The 22,668-nt window shown below is 41.0% G+C and overlaps 1 protein-coding gene across 3 annotated transcripts in view; it reads left to right on the top strand.

Moving 5' to 3' along the window:
• LOC138960170 (calpain-B-like) overlaps positions 1 to 22,443 on the top strand; it is a 64,047-nt gene extending 41,604 nt beyond the window's left edge. Inside the window, exons 14-22 of one of the 3 annotated variants that reach the window (XM_070331932.1) lie at positions 340 to 354; positions 4,833 to 4,947; positions 5,861 to 5,922; positions 6,371 to 6,439; positions 16,325 to 16,403; positions 16,837 to 16,887; positions 18,721 to 18,837; positions 18,999 to 19,063; positions 19,240 to 22,443. In XM_070331932.1, the coding sequence (XP_070188033.1) occupies positions 340 to 354; positions 4,833 to 4,947; positions 5,861 to 5,922; positions 6,371 to 6,439; positions 16,325 to 16,403; positions 16,837 to 16,887; positions 18,721 to 18,837; positions 18,999 to 19,063; positions 19,240 to 19,266 (600 nt within the window). In that variant the 3' untranslated portion in view covers positions 19,267 to 22,443. The remainder of the gene's footprint in view (positions 1 to 339; positions 355 to 4,832; positions 4,948 to 5,860; positions 5,923 to 6,370; positions 6,440 to 16,324; positions 16,404 to 16,836; positions 16,888 to 18,720; positions 18,838 to 18,998; positions 19,064 to 19,239) is intronic. The other 2 variants (XM_070331933.1, XM_070331934.1) reach the window with 2 other exon arrangements.
• The last annotated feature ends 225 nt before the right edge of the window (positions 22,444 to 22,668 follow it).

A 22,668-nucleotide genomic window follows, 5' to 3' on the forward strand; every position in this document is an offset into this window, starting at 1 on the left:
ACCTGATCAAACCACGTGACCGTATATACTATAGACACAAATAGGGACACGTGGTTTGATCAGGTGCACCATAACTTATTTTCATGCGGTTCGTCTAACAGTTTTTGTTCTTCTACTCTTTAGTTACCAAGATGTTTGTATAGAAATGTCGTTATTTTCCTGTGCACATTTCGATTTATGGATATATCATAGATTGTTGCATTGATTAGTTTGTTTAAAGCCGTAAGCTGTACATTTGTAGTTGTTCTAGTATACAAAATGTGCGTGAGTTCCCGTGTGCATGATTGAAAAACATATGTGTGTGTTTGTTAAACGATACCGGTATACATTTAACCTTAGGTCAATGGCATACCGGTAAGTTCATTTCTATTTTTGCAAGGGAATAGAATGTACGCTTTCTTCTTGTAGAGACATGAATGGATGTCAGGCTGCTTTTTTTTTTTTTTTTACAGGGATTTGGATGTCCCGTATGAATAAAAGTACCTCGTAACACGCAGTGACTAAAAGGTGTATAACTTTCTTTTGTGTAACGGATAACATTCACCACCATATATGATAAAGAAACAACACCAATAAATTAACAGCATCCGACAACCCTTATTCCGATGATTCCTAGAAGAAAAAAAATCGATGTATAGATTCTGAATTATTCTCTTTTGCCTGGTGTATTTCTGCTGAATTTCTTTTCGTTGCATCTTTGTTCAGCAGAGTAGTTGTAGCTTCACCTTAGTTTGTGCTTGGAAAAATGCTTCATGTGGAAGGGATGGTCACATTTTTCTTCTTGGATGCTACTTTTGTTCATGTACTTTGTAAAATTACCTTTTTTGGGGGTTGTGATTTGATTAGATTCCTCGCGTGATCATTTCTGCACTGATTAATATGGTAGACAACTCACCGTCGCTGTAGTTGCTTGACGCAGACAACAATAGATTGTCTCCCTTTATTTAGCTGAATACCGGAAAAGGGCTTCCGTGCGTGGTGTTGATGTGTTTTATGGACTTTGATTTTCAACTCTCACATCAGTCAATATGTGAGACTTTAAAAAAAAAATCTATCCTAATTTGTGTGCATGTTGCATGTGAAGTTAACTCACAAGTTAAGTGGTACTTTGTTGGCTCTATTGAAATGAAACACACAATGTTATGTTCAGAAGTAACCCAAGGCATTTTCATGTTCATACAACATTAAATATATGCACAGAAAGTATTCACAATACACATTATGTTCAGGACTTACCTTAGGCATTCACACACGTAAACATTCAACATTACCCAGATACATCACATGAGGGTAGTAGTTAAAATACTATTAATAGAACACTGCTCACACTGAGACATATGTACAGAATGGTGATCTTGAAGTGAAGGTCTTCTCATCAGACGACATTTTTTTTAATGGATTTTCACTCCTCCGAAAAGGTTCTTTTCGGCCTGTATCTCATTGTATGATAGCAATAGTGATATATGATTTCTGTTGGATTTTGACTCATCCCTCCCAAAAAATATTGTTGAAGTAGGTATCATTTTATGATATGACAATTTAAAGGTGGTCGTCTACATTTTTGCTTTTTTTCAATAATCTTATGGTTAGGTTTCGCTAAAAAGTTATGTCAGATGATGAATGAACCATAGGGAAAAAAGTTATAGAAAAAAAATATATGTAAAAAAAGATTTTATTTTTGGGTAGCGTGACTCACGCTTCCAATATTTTGTTTTCTGTTTGCTGAGAACATGTGCTTTGCCTAAAAATACTGACCAATCAAATTCATGTCACTATGCTTATAGCCACGCCCAAACAAGTACAGCAACACTGGAGCGTTGTCCACGCTTTTTTTTAAACGCACGAAATGCACGGGATTTGAGAGGAGTCAGTTTTGCGCTTGGCATTTTCCAAATAAGGATATCCTACTATGAGTACTATGCTGGAATACTACAATGAATTTTCAAACGGCTACACTGGCTTCGTCTTTCCTGATCGAAAGGGGGTGTATGTTGATAATTGTAGATAATAGACTCTGCATTTTAATGGTAAAATGGCGATTTCGGTATAAAAATGTAGACAAGGACCTTTAACAACAGGCAATAAAGATGAGAAGAAAAAAAAAAGAAAAAAGAAAAAGAAAAGAAAAAGAAACAAGTCGCGTAAGGCGAAAATACAATATTTAGTCAAGTAGCTGTCGAACTCACAGAATGAAACTGAACGCAATGCCATTTTTCAGCAAGACCGTATACTCGTAGCATCGTCAGTCCACCGCTCATGGCAAAAGCAGTGAAATTGACAAGAAGAGCGGGGTAGTAGTTGCGCTAAGAAGGATAGCACGCTTTTCTGTACCTCTCTTTGTTTTAACTTTCTGAGCGTGTTTTTAATCCAAACATATCATATCTATATGTTTTTGGAATCAGGAACCGACAAGGAATAAGAAGAAAGTGTTTTTAAATTGATATCGACAATTTAATTTTGATAATAATTTTTATATATTTAATTTTCAGAGCTTGTTTTTAATCCGAATATAACATATTTATATGTTTTTGGAATCAGCAAATGATGGAGAATAAGATAAACGTAAATTTGGATCGTTTTATAAATTTTTATCCCAGCGAAGCTGGAGGTATCCCGTGAACGCTATACTGTAATCGACTTGAGAAATGTGCATACCGAATAATACATGATAAAGAAGGATTCTTTGTGCCCGGCTACGTGCTACAGTTGGAGATGGAAGTTCACCAAAAATTGGGACCATACTAACAAAAATACGGTGGGTGCAATAGTCGCCCCCATTTTTTCAGCAAACGCCACCCAAGGCCGTTTTGGACGGGTAGAAATTCCGTAGTTTCCAAGTCTATGGATAAAGCTTGCGTAAGAAGAATACGTCACGGTCGAAAGTCTTTGACGTCAATTAATGCATCATGACGTCATGCCTCCCTGAAGTCTTTCTCTCTCGCGCAGTGTGTGTGTTGGTGTTCATTTTGTGCACATGTGTTACTGTTACTGTTTGTGTGTGTGTGTGTGTGTGTGTGTGTGTGTGTGTGTGTGTGTGTGTGTGTGTGTGTGTGTGTGTGTGTGTGCGCACGCGTGTATGAGTCTGTACTCGTATGTGTGTTGTGTGCGTGTGTGTATTTGTTTGTGTGTGTGTGTGTGTGTGTGCGCGCGCACGCGTGCATGAGTCTGTACTCGTGTGTGTGTAAGTGTGTGTGTGGGCATAAGTGTATGGGTGTGCGTGTATGTGTGTTTGCTTGTAAAGGTGTGTATGTCCGTCTGTCCATATGTGCGTATGGGTGTGTGTTTTGTGTGTATGAAGTTTTTTGTGAGAGAGTGAGTGAGTGCGTGTTAGTGAGTGTGTGTATGTGTGTGTGTGTGCGTAGGTGTGTGTGTGTGTGTGTGTGTGTGTGTGTGTGTGTTTGAGAGAGAGAGAGAGAGAGTGTGTGTGTGTGTGAATGTGTGTGTGCATGAGTTTGTGTGTGTGTTTGTGTGTGTATGAGTGTGTATATGTGTTTGTTTGTAAAGCTGTGTGTGTCCGACTGTCTATGTGCGTATTTGTTTGTTTGTTTGCTTAACGCCCAGCCGACCACGAAGGGCCATACAAGGGCGGTGCTGCTTTGACATATAACGTGCGCCACACACAAGGCAGAAGTCGCAGCACAGGCTTCATGTCTCACCCAGTCACATTATTCTGACACCGGACCAACCAGTCCTAGCATGCACTAACCCCATAATGCCAGACGCCAGGCGGAGCAGCCACTAGATTGCCAATTTTAAAGTCTTAGGTATGACCCGGCCTGGGTTCGAACCCACGACTTCCCGATCACGGGGCGGACGCCTTACCACTAGGCCAACCGTGTATGTGCGTATGAGTGTGTGTTTTGTGTGTATGAGATTTGTGTGAGTCAATGTGTGTGTGTGTGTGTGTGTGTGTGTGTGTGTGTGTGTGTGTATGTGTGTGTGTATGTGTGTTTGTTTGTAAAGGTGTGTATGTCCGTCTGTCTATATGTGCGTATGGGGGTGTGTTTTGTGTGTATGAAGTGTGTGTGAGAGAGTGAGTGCGTGCGAGTGAGTGTGTATGTGTGTACGTGTGTAACTTGGGGTATGTGTGTGTGTGTGTGTGTGTGTGTGTGTGTGTGTGTGTGTGTGTGTGTGTGTGTGTGTGTGTGTGTGTGTGTTCGTGTGTGTTTGAGAGAGAGACAGAGACACAGAGAGAGAGACAGAGAGAGAGAGAGGTGTGTCTTTCGCTGGGGTATGCAGTGCCTTGGCGTTGCACATCTACTTAATTTTTTTTTACAATTTTCAGATTTGTAATGACCAAAGTCATTAATTAATTTTTAAGCCACCAAGCTGAAATGCAATACCGAAGTCCGGGCTTTGTCGAAAATTACTTGACTAAAATTTCAACCAATTTGGTTGAAAAATGAGGGCGTGACAGTGCCGCCTCAACTTTAACGAAAAGCCGGATATGACGTCATCAAAGACATTTATCAAAAAAATGAAAAAAACCGTCTGGGGATTTCATACCCAGGAACTCTCATGTCAAATTTCATAAAGATCGGTCCAGTAGTTTAGTCTGAATCGCTCTACACACACACACACACACACAGACAGACAGACACACACACACACACACACACACGCACATACACCACGACCCTCGTTTTGATTCCCCCTCGATGTTAAAATATTTAGTCAAAACTTGACTAAATATAAAAAGAAAACAAGAAACAGGAAAAAGAAAAAGAAAAAAAAGCCCAAGGTATTTTCATGGTTTTTTTGATCTTGCATTATTGTTAGTTATTAAAGATATCATTGTGGCATCTTACACTGATTGACTTGTTACCATACAGACAGTGCTGTCACCCAAAGACTACGTGTCAGACCTCTTCCACAAGTATTGCGGTCCTGACAATCGCCTGGACCCTTCGGAGCTGCAGAAATTCCTGACAGTTGTGTCAGAAGAAGGTACGTGTAATGTACCTTCGGACACGTAATATAAGCGTTCGCTTGAGTTCGTTTCCCTATCGCTTATCATTTTATCATTGTATCATGTTTAATTGAATAAAACCTTGTACCTTTTCTGCTTAACATATGATTTACATTTTTTGGAAATATGTTTTTTGGCATGTTGCGGACTGCTAATTGCCATTAACTGCTGATTTGCCCCCAACGGTACAACAGAAATCGATTATTACAAGTCATTGTTAATCAATTCATTTCGAATATCTCGAATTTAGATTATAAAGCATTAGTGTATTGTGTAGTATTTTATTGTATTATGTTGTGTTGTGTAGTACTGTCAGGCATTGTCATGTATTGTCATGTATTATATTGTGCTGTATTGTATAGTTTGATTTGCATGTTAACGTGCAGTATTGTTCCAATGATGCTATAGTATCAAAGAGACACGACTAGATTTGCATTTATGGTTATTTTTAATTTCAAACGATGTGATGCATATGTTTTATTAACATGTATATTTTGTTTGGTCTAGCGATAATGTTTACAACTCTATTCCGATAATCTTCTCGGTTTAAGCAAGATGTATTAACTGTATTTTTGTAACACCATAGGTGTAGCAACTACTTATTCAAGCAACGTTGTAGGATTAGGTTTCATTGCCGTATCATTTTCCATTAATTTCTCCCTGAACAGTTTTAAACAAAGTAAAGTCTCCATAATTTCGTAACGTAAGATCAATTTTGTGTTTAATATACGATGTTTAACACACTAACTTGCTGTTAAAAAAATTCATTTATTTTGCTTCTGTGTTTCCGTTTCCACTCATGATTACTTTAGGCAGCCCGAATTTGCCCATGTTATTGTGGTCAATGTCACATGCTTTCATTAGTCTTCTTCTCCGTTGTTCCTGTTGCAGACATTAAACAGAAACTCAACTTTAACCTGGAGCAGTGCAGGAGTTTGTTACCAATGATGGATGTATCCTTTTTCATTACCCCCCCCCCCACACACACACACACAAAACAAAACAAGGAAGAAAGGAAAATAAAAAGCATCACCCGGCTTTTCTTCCGTGAAGAACGCCCACATCGTATTCTCTTACTACTTCTCTGTCTGCCTGTCTGTCTGTCTTGTCTGTCAGTATGGCTGCCTGTCTGACTGGCTCTGTTTCTCCATTTATCTGTGTGTCTTGGTCTTAGTCTATCTGCATATTTGTCTGTCTCTGTCTCTCTCCCTCAGTCTGTCTATTTAACTGTTTTCACGTGACCCTCTTCCTATGTGTGTGTGTGTGTGTGTGTGTGTGTGTGTGTGTGTGTGTGTGTGTGTGTGTGTGTGTGTGTGGTTATTTTTTGTTTAGTTCTTTGGCGGGGTAACTTGCACGTATAAGAATGTAAAAATGGCATCACTTCCTTGACACAGTACTCAGTCAGACAGCACAGGGAGGCTGGAGTACCACGAAGCCAAGAAACTGTGGAAAGAGATCAAAGCATACAGGGTGAGCATTATTTTTAATCGATCATTTTCGTCGTTTGTTTTCTTACTCTTTCTCACCTTATAGTAGAGGAACCTACCAAAGCCATCACAGTTTTGTTTTTTTTACGTTGTCATTTTCTACAGTGAAATTTTGTTCGTTGAGCCCTATTTTTTACACCACCTGAGAAAATCAGGCCTTTTATATGATGGTGGGGTGGGGTGGGGTGGGGGGAAGTAATGTTCTAATGGAGGTAAATTTTTAGATGTTATGAACATGTGACAGGGGAGGCTACCGCTCCTTTCACAGCAGACTCTGCACCCGAGTTGTTGGCCTTTAAGTCAACACCTCTGGATTGTGGAATTCTGTTTGTGATGGGGTTACATCTGGAGGCGAAATGCAATCAAACAGGATTGAAAATGTTAGGGCTAATTTCTTAGCCCTATAAAAACTGTTATGCAAACCCGAAGGTTTCCATGAACATACAGACAATCGAAAACCACCAGACCCCATCACAAACAGAATTCCACAATCCAGAGGTGTTGACTTAAAGGCGAACAACTCGGGTGCAGAGTCTGCTGTGAAAGGAGCGGTAACCTCCCCTGTCACAAACAGAACGCCTAAAACAACAAGGTCTCAAAAGAGAGGTAGTCTTAAATCTGGAGGTATTATAATGCGGGTTCTTCAGTAATGCGGTTTGTACTGACAGTAGTTTGGGATTTGAGTCTGGATTAGTATGCGCTTGATGCTCACCAATTTTGGTCGCACAGTGAACCTTACTTACCCCTTCTGTTTGTTCATGTTTAGGCCCCCCCAAAAAATAGGTCTGTTTACGGTAACATAGGCCAAAAAAATAGGGTCGGTAGGTCGGGATTTTTTATTTATTTATTTTTTTTCCAAAAAACCATATTTTTACGTTATTTTTTATTTTTTTTCCCAAATGCCAAAAAAAAGTCTAGGGTCGCGCGAAAAAAATAGGGTCGGTCAGGTTACCGTGAACAGACTATTTATTTTTTGGGCCTTAGAACGTGTTTTGTAAAAGAAAATCCGTTAATACTACATTCCCTTACCTAAAAAGTCAATCGCCAGTTAACAACCTGTTTATGCGCAGTAGAAACTGCATTGCATAATGATATTAACATACTTTCAGGGATAAGGATTTGCTGCAGGTAGGCGATGCAAGGCTTAAAAAAAAACGTGTGCCCGTTCTTTTGAAGATGTATTGACTGAGGAAGGACAAGTGGATTATAAGCAACCCCCTTCCCCCCTTTAAAAAAAAAAAGTAAAAACAAGAAAGAAGAAAGAATACTAAACCAAAACAAAGGAAGGAAGCACGTTTTTGTGTTCAAACATTGTTCGTGTGTTTGAGGATTTGTCGCGTTTTCCGTTGGTTTAAACCGCTTAGCTAGTGTATGCCAGTCACCACATTACCTAAAAGCTTCCATTGCGAAATGCAGGCGACAACATCTCTTCGTTCGTTTTTTTTTAGTGACGATCACGGCTTTAAATTCCAAAAACATGCATTTATTTAGCACTAGGTAAACGTACACTTTCAATCCAAATCATCCTTTAAGGTTACAAAATACATGGTCTTTAGATTATATTTGTAGTCGAGCCAAGAAATGTATCTAACTTGATGACAGACCTGTGGGGAAATCAGGGAAACAACCGTGACTGGAAAATCCGTTATACGTAGTAACCCCACACACACACACACACACACACACACAAACACACACACACATACACACACAAACACACACACACACACACACCCCCCCCACACACACACAGAAACACAGGCAGCTACAACTTCAGCGTAGTTTCACCATCAAACAAAGTTATTAATCAGAGTCATTGAAACCGTTTCATTTCCAATATGCAGAAAAATACGCACAAAATGTATACCTCCGCTTTCACTCATGACTGTCGGAACAGCTTAATTGTAACACAGGAGGCACACTAACTCCCCCCACCCCCGAACAAAACGCTCCTCCAAGTTCCTAAATCTCAAGGATCTTTTTCCGCAGTTACTGGAAAGTGCTCCAACACTACGTGTTAGATAGGTCAAGTTCATTGTGTCTACAAACAGCTTACAACGAAAAAACACAAAAACTGAGGCCAAGTTCATCATGTCGACAAGACCTTAAACTTAAGGCCGTTCTTATGGGGACTTTCGGACTAAGCCACCAAAGAAAGTCACGTCGTGACCCTGTTACCGTGACCTTAATACCACAGCGGTAGTTGTCTTGTGTTTATAGTGTCTCAGTCGCCAGTGTCAACACTGGTCAGTTTAACTGCTGTTGGCAAACATCTGGACTTCGACATAGTAGTGAGGAGTGAGGCTAATCTACTTGTTCTCTGATATTTTAAGTCTGTACTTTTTGTGCAGAAGATCTGGGAAAGACTGCAGGTTTTTGAAACAGATTAAAGTTTTTGTTTTATTAAAGTTTGCATTGCAAACACTCGATTAACGTTCTATAAATAGCCCTTTGTTGTTTCTGAGCAATAAACTAAAAAGAATTGTGGGGAGCAAGTATAAAATCTTGCAACTTAAGTTAGTTGCGGTTAAGATGCAAAAAGTTTCAAAGCGTGAAAATACCGAAAGGGAGGGCGGGGAAGAAAGACCATCAAGAAAAATAGTCACAACATGCGCACAAAACGAGGCAACATAACAATAGCACTAACCGTTAAAGTCTTAGGCATGACTGGGACATATGAGAAAGTTCATAATTGTTCAAGAAGAAAAGCCTGGTTTTAGGTGTAGTGGATGTCTGATTGTAGAGCATTTCGAGGCATCATCGAGTCATCGAATCATCATCATCAACAGCAGCAGTCGTTGGCGTCTTTGTTTCTGGTGGCTGTTTTATGACGTAGAAGGGGTTTGACCTGGTGAACTTGGGTTTTGTTTATTTGCCAAGATCATGGACAGAAAAAAAAACCCAACAATTTTCATACTGTGTGACGTCAAATTGTCTCAAACGTAATTTTCTGCAGTTATGAGACGCTCATAGTTTGTCTTTTGGGGGGAACAGATGTTGGATTTTGCGGCATTTGGACGCATCTTAGGCCAAAAAAAGAGAGGTCTGTTTACGGTAACATAGGCCAAAAAAATAGGGTCGGTAGGTCGGGATTTTTTTCCCCCCCAAAAAACCATATTTTTACGTTATTTTGCACAAAAAAAACAAGATTTTTTTTCTTTTTTTTCCCAAATGCCAAAAAAATGTCTAGGGTCGCGCGAAGAAAATAGGGTCGGTCGGGTTACCGTAAACAGACCTATTTTTTTTTTGGCCTTAGAGATGGAGAATGTCAACAGTAACCGCCTCTGGAGTCTTCATTCTGTAGACTGTGTCTGACGATAGAGCCTGCTATGACGTAAATGGAATTGCCCTGATGGCATGCTTATGCGTGCTTGGGTTCTGCTCATTTGCCAAGATAATGGACAGACACAATTGTCAACAACTTTTATTCTGTTTGACGTCAAATTGATCCGAAAGAGATTTCATGCAGGTACAGGAAGCTCATCATTATAGTCCTGTGGCGTAGCAGGTTTATTTGTGAGGCATTTAGAGGCATCATCGTGATGAAGAATGTCAACAGCCGCTGAAGTCTTCATTCTGTAGACAGTGTCTGACGTCATTGCCTGGTGTGACGTGAAAGGAGTTGATCTGACGGCATATTTTAATGCGAGCCTGGCTTCTGCTCATTTGCCAAGTTGAGAATCAGACACAACAATCAACAGTCCAAGCTGAGGATCATATTATTAAAACGAAAACATTCATGTTTGTACTTGCTGACGTCAAACTCCCCCAGAAGAGATCCTACGTGAAGTAAAAGCGTCTTCGCCTTCCCGCTTCCCCACAGGTGGCTCGAGACGTCCCAGATTATCATTTAAATCTGTTTTGACGAGCATGTGAGGCAGAAAATACTTGGTATATAAAGTATTCAAACGCCGAATTCAGCTCAGAATTACGTCTGACGTAAACAGGAATGACGTAGGTCCGGTATGCATCATGACCCTCTTTGAGAAGGCTGCAGTTATAAAGACACTATAACTCCTACATCTTTCAAACAGACTTTCTGAATTGTCAAGAGGACTGACCCTCACAGCTTTTCAGCTTCGTCTACGATTAACGGATGCGGTCCACTCCTTTTGCAGAGGTTTTCAAGAATTATGAGATATTTTGCGTTTGCACATCGAATACCTCCAAGGCAGGTTTGGTGTGACGTAAAATGGGTTAACAGTGTATCTGGTCTGTTTAACTATTTCCTTGTCCCACTGGCTCGTAGTCAGTATTATTTTAGATGATATATTTGTTTAGGATGGTTAAGAGAGTGTCAGGTTTTTGTATTTAAATCCTTGCCCTATATAGGCTCGTGGTGGCTGTTGTGACATTCGTGTTGTACTTCAAAATGCTAAAGATCGTGAACTTGAGAGCTGAATATATATTTTTTCTGCGTTCGTGGGCTGAAACTCCCACGTACACTCGTGTTTTTTGCACGAGTGGATGTTTACGTGTATGACCGTTTTTACCCCGCCATTTAGGCAGCCATACGCCGGTTTTGGAGGAAGCATGCTGGGTATTTTTGTGTTTCTATAACCCACCGAACTCTGACATGGATTACAGGATCTTTTCCGTGCGCACTTGGTCTTGTGCTATCGAGTGCACACGAAGGGGGATAAGCCACTAGCAGGTCTGCACATAAGTTGACCTGGGAGATCGGAAAAATCTCCACACTTTTAACCCACCAGGCGGCCGCGCCCGGGATTCGAACTCATGCACGAATTTCCGACTAAGAGGCCGACGTCTTACCACCCCGCCACAGCGCCCGTCAGCTGAATATTAACTGGAATTACATTTGCCTTCTTTTGAACGTTATGCAGAGACGCAATCGTAGTGACGTCAAGGAAAGAGGGGATGTTTCTGCTAAGGTGTAATGCTGTCCTTTGATTCTGTTGCATTGCAGAAGCTTTAGAGACCGGAGAACTGCCACTACCATCACCACCACTGTACAGATAGTGGAAAGCAAAGAATGAAACATGTACATACCCATCCCCACCCCGCCTCTCTCTTAGACAAAGTGCATAACGACGTAAACGACAGTGACCTACAGATATAGGTGTTGACGCTGGATGACGTGTAACACTTTCTCCTTCCACAGAGACACACGGGCTGATTCTTTAGGCTGAAGTACTCTTTTGTCGCACAAGACGTTCAGACAATCAGAGCATTGTGACTGTAGACGCTGGAAACGATCACTACCACAACACACTGATCGCCGTTTAAAAGGCTGATCTGTACGTCAAGTGTTGTAGACTTGTGGATGATAGTTGTTGTGTTCTTCTTTTTTGTTTCAACACATTGTGTTCCGACCCAGTTAGGAGCGCAGCAAACCGCGAGATAAAAAGGTTGACCAGACGGTCAAAGGTTATACACGTTTGGATGGTGGTTACTGTGTTCCTTCGCGGGGGTGTCAACATCTTGTCTGCCTAACCAGTTCACTGGTCTGACCTGTTGGACTTAACGAAATCGTAGCAGGACATTCACACTTCTACCCCCCCCCCCCCCCGTACGAGACACACAGTGGCGTTAAGAATAGTGAGTGGTCAGTAAGGTATCTGTTGGGAAGCGTTGAGGTTGACATAGGATTCTGAACTTGTGCTCAGTTTTAGAGACAGAGTTTTTTCTTGTTGTGAAAGTGTTGAGTCGTACTAAGAGATTTATGTACTCACCGAATTAGGACTCCAAACGCAGGGGTTTCTTGCTGTTGACCATGATGAGGGAAAGACTGACCTATAGGTGAAATTGTGTAGACGTTCGGATGATCGGTACTGTTTTCATTTGCATGGAGTCAACAACATGTTTTCCTAACCAGTAAACTGGTTTAACTTTTTTGACTCCGCGAAATCGCAAAGTTCCACACTCGAATTTCCAGATGGTCCCATTACTACAAAGCAAACGGTGGTGCCAACGTCAGTCCCTAGTACGTCATCTGTCGTGGGAGATTTTCTAGGTATCTCTACCAGAGCAGTTAAACAACGACGCATGACTTTAGCTTTTGAAGTATTTAGTCGTACTCTGAGGTTTACCAACAATAAACAAAGTATGAACCTGCGTGTTCGAAATCTGCTTTTCAGCTGACGTCAGAGAGTTATACCTATGCGTCATGTTGTGTAGACAAACTTGGATGAATTCAGTGCTTCTGTTGTGTTGAGTTTACTACACCGTTTGGTATTATAATTGTATCTTGTATTTTTGTGCACCACATCAGTTCAGTTAACTTTGGTACAGGTCATCATGTCTACCCACCAACACCAAACTCTTAATCCTGCAGGCTAACTATTCTCCCCTTCGTTCCAAACTTCTGGTCAAAAAAATGCATTATTTGACTGTTTTCGGGGGGGGGGGGGGGGGGGGGGGGGGGGTAGTACAATTTGAACGAGCGTAACATTTTACTTGCTTGTGGGTCTCCACTACATGCTTTTCGCCTCTCTAACTTTGTCAAGATCAAAGTTCACAAACGTTACAGCATCACACGTTGCAAGACTTTACTGGCCCACAAAGACACGGTTCCCTACGGCTTTTCAAACCATGACGTCAGACGGGACTAACCTAGGGGGCAGGTGTGATAGTTCAGATTATCAAAAGCTCCCTTCTCCCTGCAGTGGGGTGGGCAGAACTTAACCCTAGGTCTTGTTCTGTCTTTAGGTTTCATCCTCGGATGACAAGACACTCGCGGTTAGCCAACGACTGCGAGGAGCAGGAGTCGGATTAACCCTGATTCTCGTCTCATTCTCCCCTGTGTTCTAAGACGTCCTAAAAACCTTTTCATACAGCGGAGAATCGGCTTAAGCCTTGCTCTGGTTTGATTAGTCGTTGTGTCGCATCTTAACCACATTGACAAAGTCTTCTGCTCAAAACCTGTACTCTGTTCTGAGGACGCGCGAGGTTTTTTTCTGGCAGAGGCTCCTCGTTAGGTATGGTTAGTTTTTCACTTGACTCTCCTACGAGCATGTTGCAGAGAACCGCGTTCATCTTATGACAGGCTCGTAGTCGACTTGCGTTCAACACTGCAGAGAGATATGACGAACAACGAAGAACCGGTTAACAGTGTAGACAATAGGCTTGAAGCGCAGTTGCTAACAACAGTTTAAAGGAGTGGGGGGGGGGGGGGGCATACACGAAGAAGAGCATACACATACAGAGCATACACGTAGAAGACATGGCGCTTTTCTTCGTTTGCTTTGGCACGAAGATCAACTTGGCGCAAGTTTTTTGTTCAACGTTTTCGTTGTGTACAGCTGAAACGCAATAGCCGAGTTATACGAGCCATGTCAGTGAAAAAATGATGAACCCAGGACAAAGCGTTTGCTGGGACACGTTGACTGTCTGAAGCAAACACTTGAGCATTTCAATCCAAAGAACCGACATTTGAATAGTCATGCATAGAAACGCAAACTAAATTCAATTCAGTTTGAACTCCACGCTTAACCCTTTTAACACCTTTTTTTTTAACAAGAAAACTTGAAGGCATATTAAATTGATTAAAACATATATTACCCTCATCAACTATCCGTCTCGTCCCCCCCTCCCCCTAAAGAAAGAGAGAGAGAGAGAGAGAGAGAGAGAGAGAGAGAGAGAGAGAGAGAGAGAGAGAGAGAGAGAGAGAGAGAGAGAGAGAGAGAGAGAGAGAGAGAGAGAGAGAGAGAGAGAGAGAGAGAGAGAGAGAGAGAGAGAGAGAGAGAGAGAGAGAGAGAGAGAGAGAGAGAGAGAGAGAGAGAGAGAGAGCTCGCCTTCATAGGCGAGAATTTTTATGTGCGTTTTCAAAATGCAATCTTTGGGTATTTGTTGAATCGTCACTCTCCTCCTTTTCTTCTTCACTCTCATTCCCCTTCTTTTCCTCTTAACTCTTTCCTTTTATCCACCTCTGTTCCTTCTTCAGCCCTTCTGTACTTACCTTCTTCTGTGCCTTCCCTTCTTTCGTTCTTCACCTTCTGTAGGCCTCTTTTGGATTGGCAGTGCACGGCCATTCCCTCTGAGGCCTGTTGTCTTGAGCACTTTCTTCTTTCTTCTTTGCAAACTCTTTTTGCCTGCTCTAGCTTCTTCTCTCTTATACTGTTTCCTTTTTTGTTGCTACGTTCTTCCCTTATTCATTCTTTTTACTGTTCTTTTCGCTAGCTCTTCATTCTTTACTTTCTTTCTGCTCTTTTAGGTCTCTTTAACTTCTATCTCTTTATCTTTCTTTCTTTTCTTCCATATCTCTCTCTCTCTCTCTCTCTCTCTCTCTCTCTCTCTCTCTCCATTTCTATGTCCTTTCTCTTTCTCCTCTCCTTCCCTTTCTCTTTCCCTATCTCTCCCTCCTTCCCTCTCTCCCTCCTTTCCCCTCTCTCTCTCTTTCCCTCCTACCCTCTGTCCTTCTTTCCTTCTCTCTCTCCTTCTTCAATGTGTGTTGACCCCTCTGTTATTCCTTCTTGTTGGTCGTGTTATCCAAAGCTTCACTCTTTCACCGGTATCGGCGTGAGTTTTTGTAACGAAGTGTGCGCTGATTTCGTGCTTGTGTTGCTTGGCCAAAGAATTCAGTTGTGTTTTTGTATTGAGCACTATTCAGAAAAGGGTATGCGGGAACTGAATAGCGATTGAAGGTCATTTTTCCACTGGCAACCGTCGGAGGCAGTAGGCTTAAGGTTCAAGGAAGCCTATCTTTTCTTTTCTTTTTTTTTACACTTCAGTGAAGTTTGTGGTCTGAAGTTAGTTTCTTTAATGGGACAATGCGCAGTACAGGTATGTTGATTTATCTGTTGATTGTTTGCATTATGATTGCCTTATTGTTTACCGAAATATGCCTATTATATTGCACCGTTTGCAACTGACTTTGTGCTCGGATTTGCCGCATATGTCGAGACGTTTTTCTTGAATATTTTTGGACGTTGTTTATGCGTTTTCTGCTGATTATCGGCTTGTTTTGTTTGAGCGAATGGATTGTCCGCAATAATAACTGTAGATGATGAAATTTCAAGTTTGATTTGATGAGTATCTAATTTGTAGGGTAATTTTGACATTTTTTATGGATTTTAAATTCGCAGTTAATTTGTAATTATAATGCCGAAAGGGAAATATACGTTGGTTAAGCTAGTTTACTTTGATAATTTATGCGCGAATTCGTGGTCTGACCGGATTTGACTATTTGAGACTTCGGACGATTCGCTTAATTTCGCTGCCTATTTTGTTTATTCAGTGTTAGTAATTCTGTTATTTAAATGTTATGAGTTATTACTTAAGCCGGAATCTGCGTCACGTCAATGTAATAATTATGCTTTAATGATTTGTGCTTTCTTTGACGCCGTCTCGCCATTTAAAGAGGTGATTAACATGTTTGAAGTTATGCGTTTATGAGAATGTGCTTTGATGTTTCATCTTAGTTATTCTAGTATTCTAAATTACTTTTTGTAGTTTTCACCAGGGTCAGCGTCATGGTCACGGCACAGGCTTTACAACAATAAACCTCCCGTAACATCATCACCTGCGTGAATTCTTCAGCGTGAGAAAGAGGCAGTTAGCGTGTCCCATAAACTGAATGCGAGTACAGAGAGCGTAAAGGAGGGAGAGAGAGTGCGAAAGAGGGAGGGAAAGAGGGAGAGAGCGAGAAAGAGGGAGAGAGAGAGAGAGTGCTAGAGAGAGAGAGGCTGGGGGGAGAGATATAGAGTTGGTGACAGAGAATGAGGGTTGCAGAGAGAAGGAAGGAGGGAGAGAGAGAGAGAGAGAGAGAGAGAGAGAGAGAGAGAGAGAGAGAGAGAGAGAGAGAGAGAGAGAGAGAGAGAGAGAGAGAGAGAGAGAGAGAGAGAGAGAGAGTTGTTGTGTTCCTTTGCTTGGTGAGGTTGAATAAATATTATTATGATTATTTTTCCAGGAAGTGTTTCTGCAGTTCGACAAAGACAGGACCAAATCTGTGGATACTTTTGAACTGACCAACATGTTCAGCAAGCTAGGTAAGTAGCGCTGACACCGTCCATTCATTCTTCATTGTTCCTTTTTATAATTATTATGTCAATGATTTTGGTGAAAGAAGATTGACTTTTGATTTACTTGATTGCCTACATGAAATCTTTTATCTGGAACCGACATCATTAAATGGACGCAAACAAACTATAAAATATCCTCTAAACAAAAATACTCAAGGCAACAATTTCCCTAAGACGCAAAGGTTTGATTTCGCTTTCAGGGAACGGTCGACAATTTTCTCCAATTTATTTTATTTGGATTGGCACATGGATAGAGGGAAATAGGGCGAATCGCTAGATGCCTGAAGCGCTAGAACTGGATTTATTTTCTGTTCCTGGAACGGGTTGGACTACTGCCCGTGTGCTTCTTTGTTCTGTGTTTGGTTATTTATTTATGCCAGAAGTTGAATGTTGCAAACAGGAGGACGGTTCTTGCTGCTTCTTCGAGACGTTACTGTGACGGGACGTGATGGTAATTGACAGTCCTTGGAACTGTTCGCATGCTCTTCGTCAGTTCTTTAAATGCAAATGTGTTCATGCATTTTACAAGTCAAACTCAGCCCATCTAATTCTCTCTTTGGCTGTTGTCATCCAAGTTTAGACATTTTTGTTAGAACGGAGCTGTTGTTTAGCTCTTTGTCGTCGTTTGCCGTTTGCTTTTTCTGGCTGGTCTTCATCATTGTCTGCTTGATTCGGTTATTTCTGTATGTTAGTTTTGTTTTATTTTCGTATTTTGAAATGTTGTCTCATACAGTATTGGCATGCGTCACGCATGTAATGTTGCTTTTGCACGTCGCTTTCAGCAGTTGACTGCATTCTTCCAGGAATGTGTGTGGCTGTTCTTGAACAACTGTATATGAATATGAAACGGCTGTGGTATTTTTGCTTTCGCTTTGCTCGCCTTTTGCTTAACCTCTTTTTCCCCATCTTTTTTTCCTCTGGTAGACTGTTTAAAATAGAGGGTGGAAGAGGGGATACTGGGTGTCTTGGTATATACGTAGGGGTATGTCATCATGATCGGAATAATTCAATACCTGCTGCACATTGGGATATATAATCAGGCCTTTTTTTAAAGATGGAAAATGGGCATCTCCACAGCTTTATGTTTAGTTCTGCATTGCTTAATGGTTCCAATCATTAGTTGCATAGTTTACAGAAATGTATGATAAGTTTTTTGAGGGTATACAAGCATTACGTGTGGACACGCTTGTTTAAGGAGCAACATACTTGTGTGCACAGTTTTAAACGAAAAACCTTCTGTTTTCTTTTGGAATGATGTTCACCCTTGTAGTTTTTCGTCTAAGTCAGTTTGTTCATGTTTTTGTATCAAATATTGTGTGCTTTTATCTCAAGTTTTGCCCCCCGCGGGTTAGGGGGAAGAATTTACCCGATGCTCCCCAGCATGTCGTAAGAGGCGACTAAAGGATTCTGTTTCTCTTTTTACCCTTGTTAAGTGTTTCTTGTATAGAATATAGTCAATTTTTGTGAAGATTTTAGTCAAGCAGTATGTAAGAAATGTTAAGTCCTTTGTACTGGAAACTTGCATTCTCCCAGTAAGGTAATACATTGTACTACGTTGCAAGCCCCTGGAGCAAATTTTTGATTAGTGCTTTTGTGAACAAGAAACAATTGACAAGTGGCTCTATCCCATCTCCCCCCCCCCTTTCCCCGTCGCGATATAACCTTCGTGGTTGAAAACGACGTTAAACACCAAATAAAGAAAGAAAGATCTCAAGTTTTGCAGCATTTTATTGCATTCGTTTGTTGTGTACATGTTGTTTTCTGTGACCAAAGTGAATTGAGTTGTGGTAAAGGCCAATACGGTGCACATTTATTCTTTGTGTCACCCCAGTGGTCCCCTGACCATTTTACATCTGAAAATGTACTATTTGTGGAAAATCTCGTTCACATTCTAGCTCATGCTGACACGTATTCACATGGATGTAACATGGCTTCGATTTTACAGTGCTCCTGGATCAACATGCAGTAGGCGGTATTGGTTTAATCTCAGGTCCTAGCATACATACTGCTACTTTGGACTTACTGTGGAATAAGATCTATTGAAATTTCCATGCTAGTCTCATTGAAATTAGAAATATTAAGATTTCCAGGTTATTCTCGTTGGAATATTTATAAAATGTCCTTGCGACTTACCTTGAAATTAAAAGTGAACAGATTTCCAAGTAGGTCTCGCTGAAAGAGTGCTCGCGACTTGCATTGGAATTGGAACTAGTCAGAATTCCAGGTACATCTGGCTGAATTGTTAAAGTGTATCTGTGACTTACCTACCTGTGCGGTCTGTTAGGTTTCCCGGTGAGCCGATCAGTGCTGACGGCCATCGTACGGCGCTACGGGGACCGTGACAACAGGATCTCCCTGGAGGACTTCATCGTCGTCATCGTCAGGCTCATCCAGCTCTTCAGTGAGTCCCTGCATACCTGTAACATATCTTTTAAATACTTCTGAAACATTTGTATTAAATTTACTACTTACAAGTAAAGTCCGTTGGTTTTATCACTAGAATAGCTATTGTGGACACATCTTTGCCTGAAAGTATTCATGCGTGAATTGTGTCTGCTTCAGATGTGTACAACAAACAGGAGGGGAGGAGCAGCCGGACAGGTGTCGCCGAGTTTAACAGAAACGAGGTGAGTATTGTTGCCGCCCTGGCTGTATTTCATACCTTCATTCGTACCTGTGATGAAAGGTTACCATTTGGACAAGCCAAAAGCGTCCTGTTTTCTTTCTTTCCGTTATGTCATCTAGAGTACGATTTACATGGATGTACTACAAGAATATCACTTCTTTCTCTGCCTTGTTTCAGTTCTTGCAGCATACGATGTACTTATGAGAGGAACCGTGCCTCTACCATCTTCATCATCACGATCACCTCGAAGAATCCGACCGCTTCCATCACCATTATAGACTGCTGACGAGTGATAGAAACAAAATATCAGTGTTGTGATTTTGTGTGGCTCTGTATTTCAAATATCGAAATGGGCGGGGATATAGCTCAGTTGGTAGCGCGCTGGATTTGTATTCAGTTGGCCGCTGTCAGCGTGAGTTCGATCCCAGGTTCGGCGGAAATTTATTTCACAGAGTCAACTTTGTGTGCAGACTCTCTTCGGTGTCCGAACCTCCCCCCGTGTACACTACATTGGGTGTGCACGTTAAAGATCCCACGATTGACAAAAGGGTCTTTCCTGGCAAAATTGCTTAGGCACAGTTAATAATTGTCTACCCATACCCGTGTCACTTGGAATAATAGGCCGTGAAAGGTAAATATGCGCCGAAATGGCTGCAATCTACTGGCCGTATAAAATTTCATCTCACACGGCATCACTGCAGAGCGCCTAGAACTGTACCCACGGAATATGCGCGATATAAGACTCATTGATTGATTGATTGATCTCGGCAAAGTGTTTTAGTTGTTGCCGTAATCTATTTTTGTTTGATTTTTGTGTGCCATATTTTGTGTTTGTTTGTTTTGCTTCTGCAGATTGATTTCGAATGTGATTTGATATTAACTTGATATTAATCATCTTTGACACACGCTTTTACAATTTGTGTGTTTAAAAATCCGAAGACAGCTGTATTCGCAGAACATTTCTGAAAAGAACTTGATGTTCTCCATTGTTTTCCCAAATGTCTACAAGCAAAGTGTATCACGATTCGAACAAATTAAAGCCCGAAATGAAGGATGTCGGAGATATAAAATTCAAATCAAACACGTCCCCCCCACCCCCCACCCCCCAAAAAAAAAGCACACACAAAAACAACACACACGGATATTTGATTGCAAACTACAAGACGGCAATAGCGGAACGGACAGCAATAAATAATTATATTCCGGCAACCAGGGTGTCAAGGATTTGGTTTTCAAATCAAAATTCATGATATGTGCCATTTAAATTTTGCCAAAACTGTTGGTATTTTGTCTTAAAACTGCAGAGACATGGAAGTCGTTGATGTACAATTGCTAGTACAGTCTAAATGTTCAAACGATAGGGACTGCCTTCTCAATGGGGCAGGTGGAAGGAATGAAACATGTGGCGTGATTGTAAGTAAGTAGTGCTAAATGTTTCACGAACTTACCGTTATTTTTTGACAAAACAGTTAGTTTACTTCAATTCGACAATCATAAATACGTAGATCTTATATCCGCTTTCGCATTTAATGTCAGGTTTGCATGCGCGTCGTTAGATGACGTATATTTACATAGCCGCTGTATGGAAAAGAAGAAAGTAAAAGTGATTTTTCACTGGACAATTTTGTTTGTTTGTTCGTTCATGGGCTGAAACTCCTACGGCTTTTACGTGACCGTTTTTATCCCGCCATTTAGGCAGCCATACGCCGCTTTCGGAGGAAGCATGCTGGGTATTTTCGTGTTTCTATAACCCACCGAACATGGATTACAGGATCTTTTTCGTGCGCACTTGGTCTTGTGCTTGCGTGTACACACGAGGGTGTTCGGACACCGAGGAGAGTCTGCACACAAAGTTGACTCTGAGAAATAAATCTCTCGCCGAACGTGGGGACGAACTCACGCTGACAGCGGCCAACTGGATACAAATCCAGCGCGCTACTGACTGAGCTACATCCCCGCCCCACACTGAACAATAAAAGTCATGCCCAAATGAAAGACTGCAGTGGGGATACAGACTGACGATATTTCGTGAGAATTGTGCACTAGTAATGGTCCTCAAATGTACTCCTAAACGATTGAATTTTGTGGAGTCGGTTTCAAATACAACAGGATTTGGTGCTGCTGGCATAACATGATAATGATATGCAAACGAAGAACGGCTATGCCGTTAAGAAAATGATGGGTTGGTAGTTTCTTTCCGCTTGAGTCTTTAGGAGTTTTATACGTAGCAGCTCTTTTGTTGATCGCACTTTTATACTAGAATCTCAATTTTTATACATTTGACATATTTTAATCCATGAAAGCATTCCGCATTTCAGAATAGCATAATTATTGTCGATTTATATTCATGACGGCAGATGTAATCACAAATGCATATCGTCAATCATTTATTTGTGTCAGTATTGTGTGTTTTGGGACAGCAGCAGTGTATTATTTGTTTGTGTGATATAGTACCCTGTGAGCATTTTTATATTTGCACTAATAACATTTTAGTTGTGATTAATTACGCTATATTGCATTATTTTACCCATATTTATTTGAATGAATGACATGTGTTCAAATCATGCGAACTTTCTTGATGTCAGCTTCAAGAAATTGATAATCTAATATGAGATGTACTCGGCCGTTGAAAGAGCTTACATATTTATTAAATCTTCAAACGTTGTGTTCGCTAAATAAATATAAAGATAATGTGTGTGTGTGTGTGTGTGTGTGTGTGTGTGTGTGTGTGTGTGTGTGTGTGTGTGTGTGTGTGTGTGTGTGTGTGTGTGTGTTTGTGTGTGTGTGTGAGTGTGTGTGTGTGTGTGTGTGTGTGTGTGTGAGAGAGAGAGAGAGAGAGAGAGAGAGAGAGACCTTAAGAAAAAACAAAACTTGACTAAATGTCACAAACCATGTACATACTGATGAGACTGCCGATGGAAAAATGACTTGGACTTCCACTACAAAACATCAGTTGCTATCTTATGGAGAGCGTTCATAGTTTATGCATTCTGTGCCGAAATGTGAATTTTTCCAGGCAAAGTTTATTCCTCATGTATTTTACCCCAAGCAAGTCTGACTTAAATCAGTTCATTTCAATATACTTGATTGTGGGTATTTTATCTTAATACGTGGACTTGAGACCTCTAACTTTTGGGCTTGATAACATGTTATGCTTACTCTTCCGTTTACAGAAAATTGTGTTCGTACGTTTTTGTCATTCATGAGTATATGTAAATTATTGTTTTCATTGTATCTCATTTCTTGACTTAGTGCATATTAGTGCATAGATGTAGGAGCAGCTGTCTGTGTTAAGTATTTAAATGTGCACGTCTATTATTCACCGTGCTTGCCTTCCTTTGTTGCAACTGGTATTGCAAAAAAATAAAGAACTTAAACATTTGCAGCCATCGTGAGTTTTCAGTTGCAACACAAACACACACACACACACACACACACACACACACACACACTCACACACACACACACAACACACACACACACACACACACACACTCTCTCTCTGTCTCTTCCCTCTCTGCATGTGTGTGTGTGTGTGTGTGTGTGTGTGTGTGTGTGTGTTTTTCAATCTCATGATCTTTGTGGGAATACACATGCGCCTGTGTA

This window comes from Littorina saxatilis, linkage group LG2 (genome assembly GCF_037325665.1).
Source record: "Littorina saxatilis isolate snail1 linkage group LG2, US_GU_Lsax_2.0, whole genome shotgun sequence".
In the NCBI taxonomy this organism is placed as follows: Eukaryota; Metazoa; Mollusca; class Gastropoda; order Littorinimorpha; family Littorinidae; genus Littorina; species Littorina saxatilis.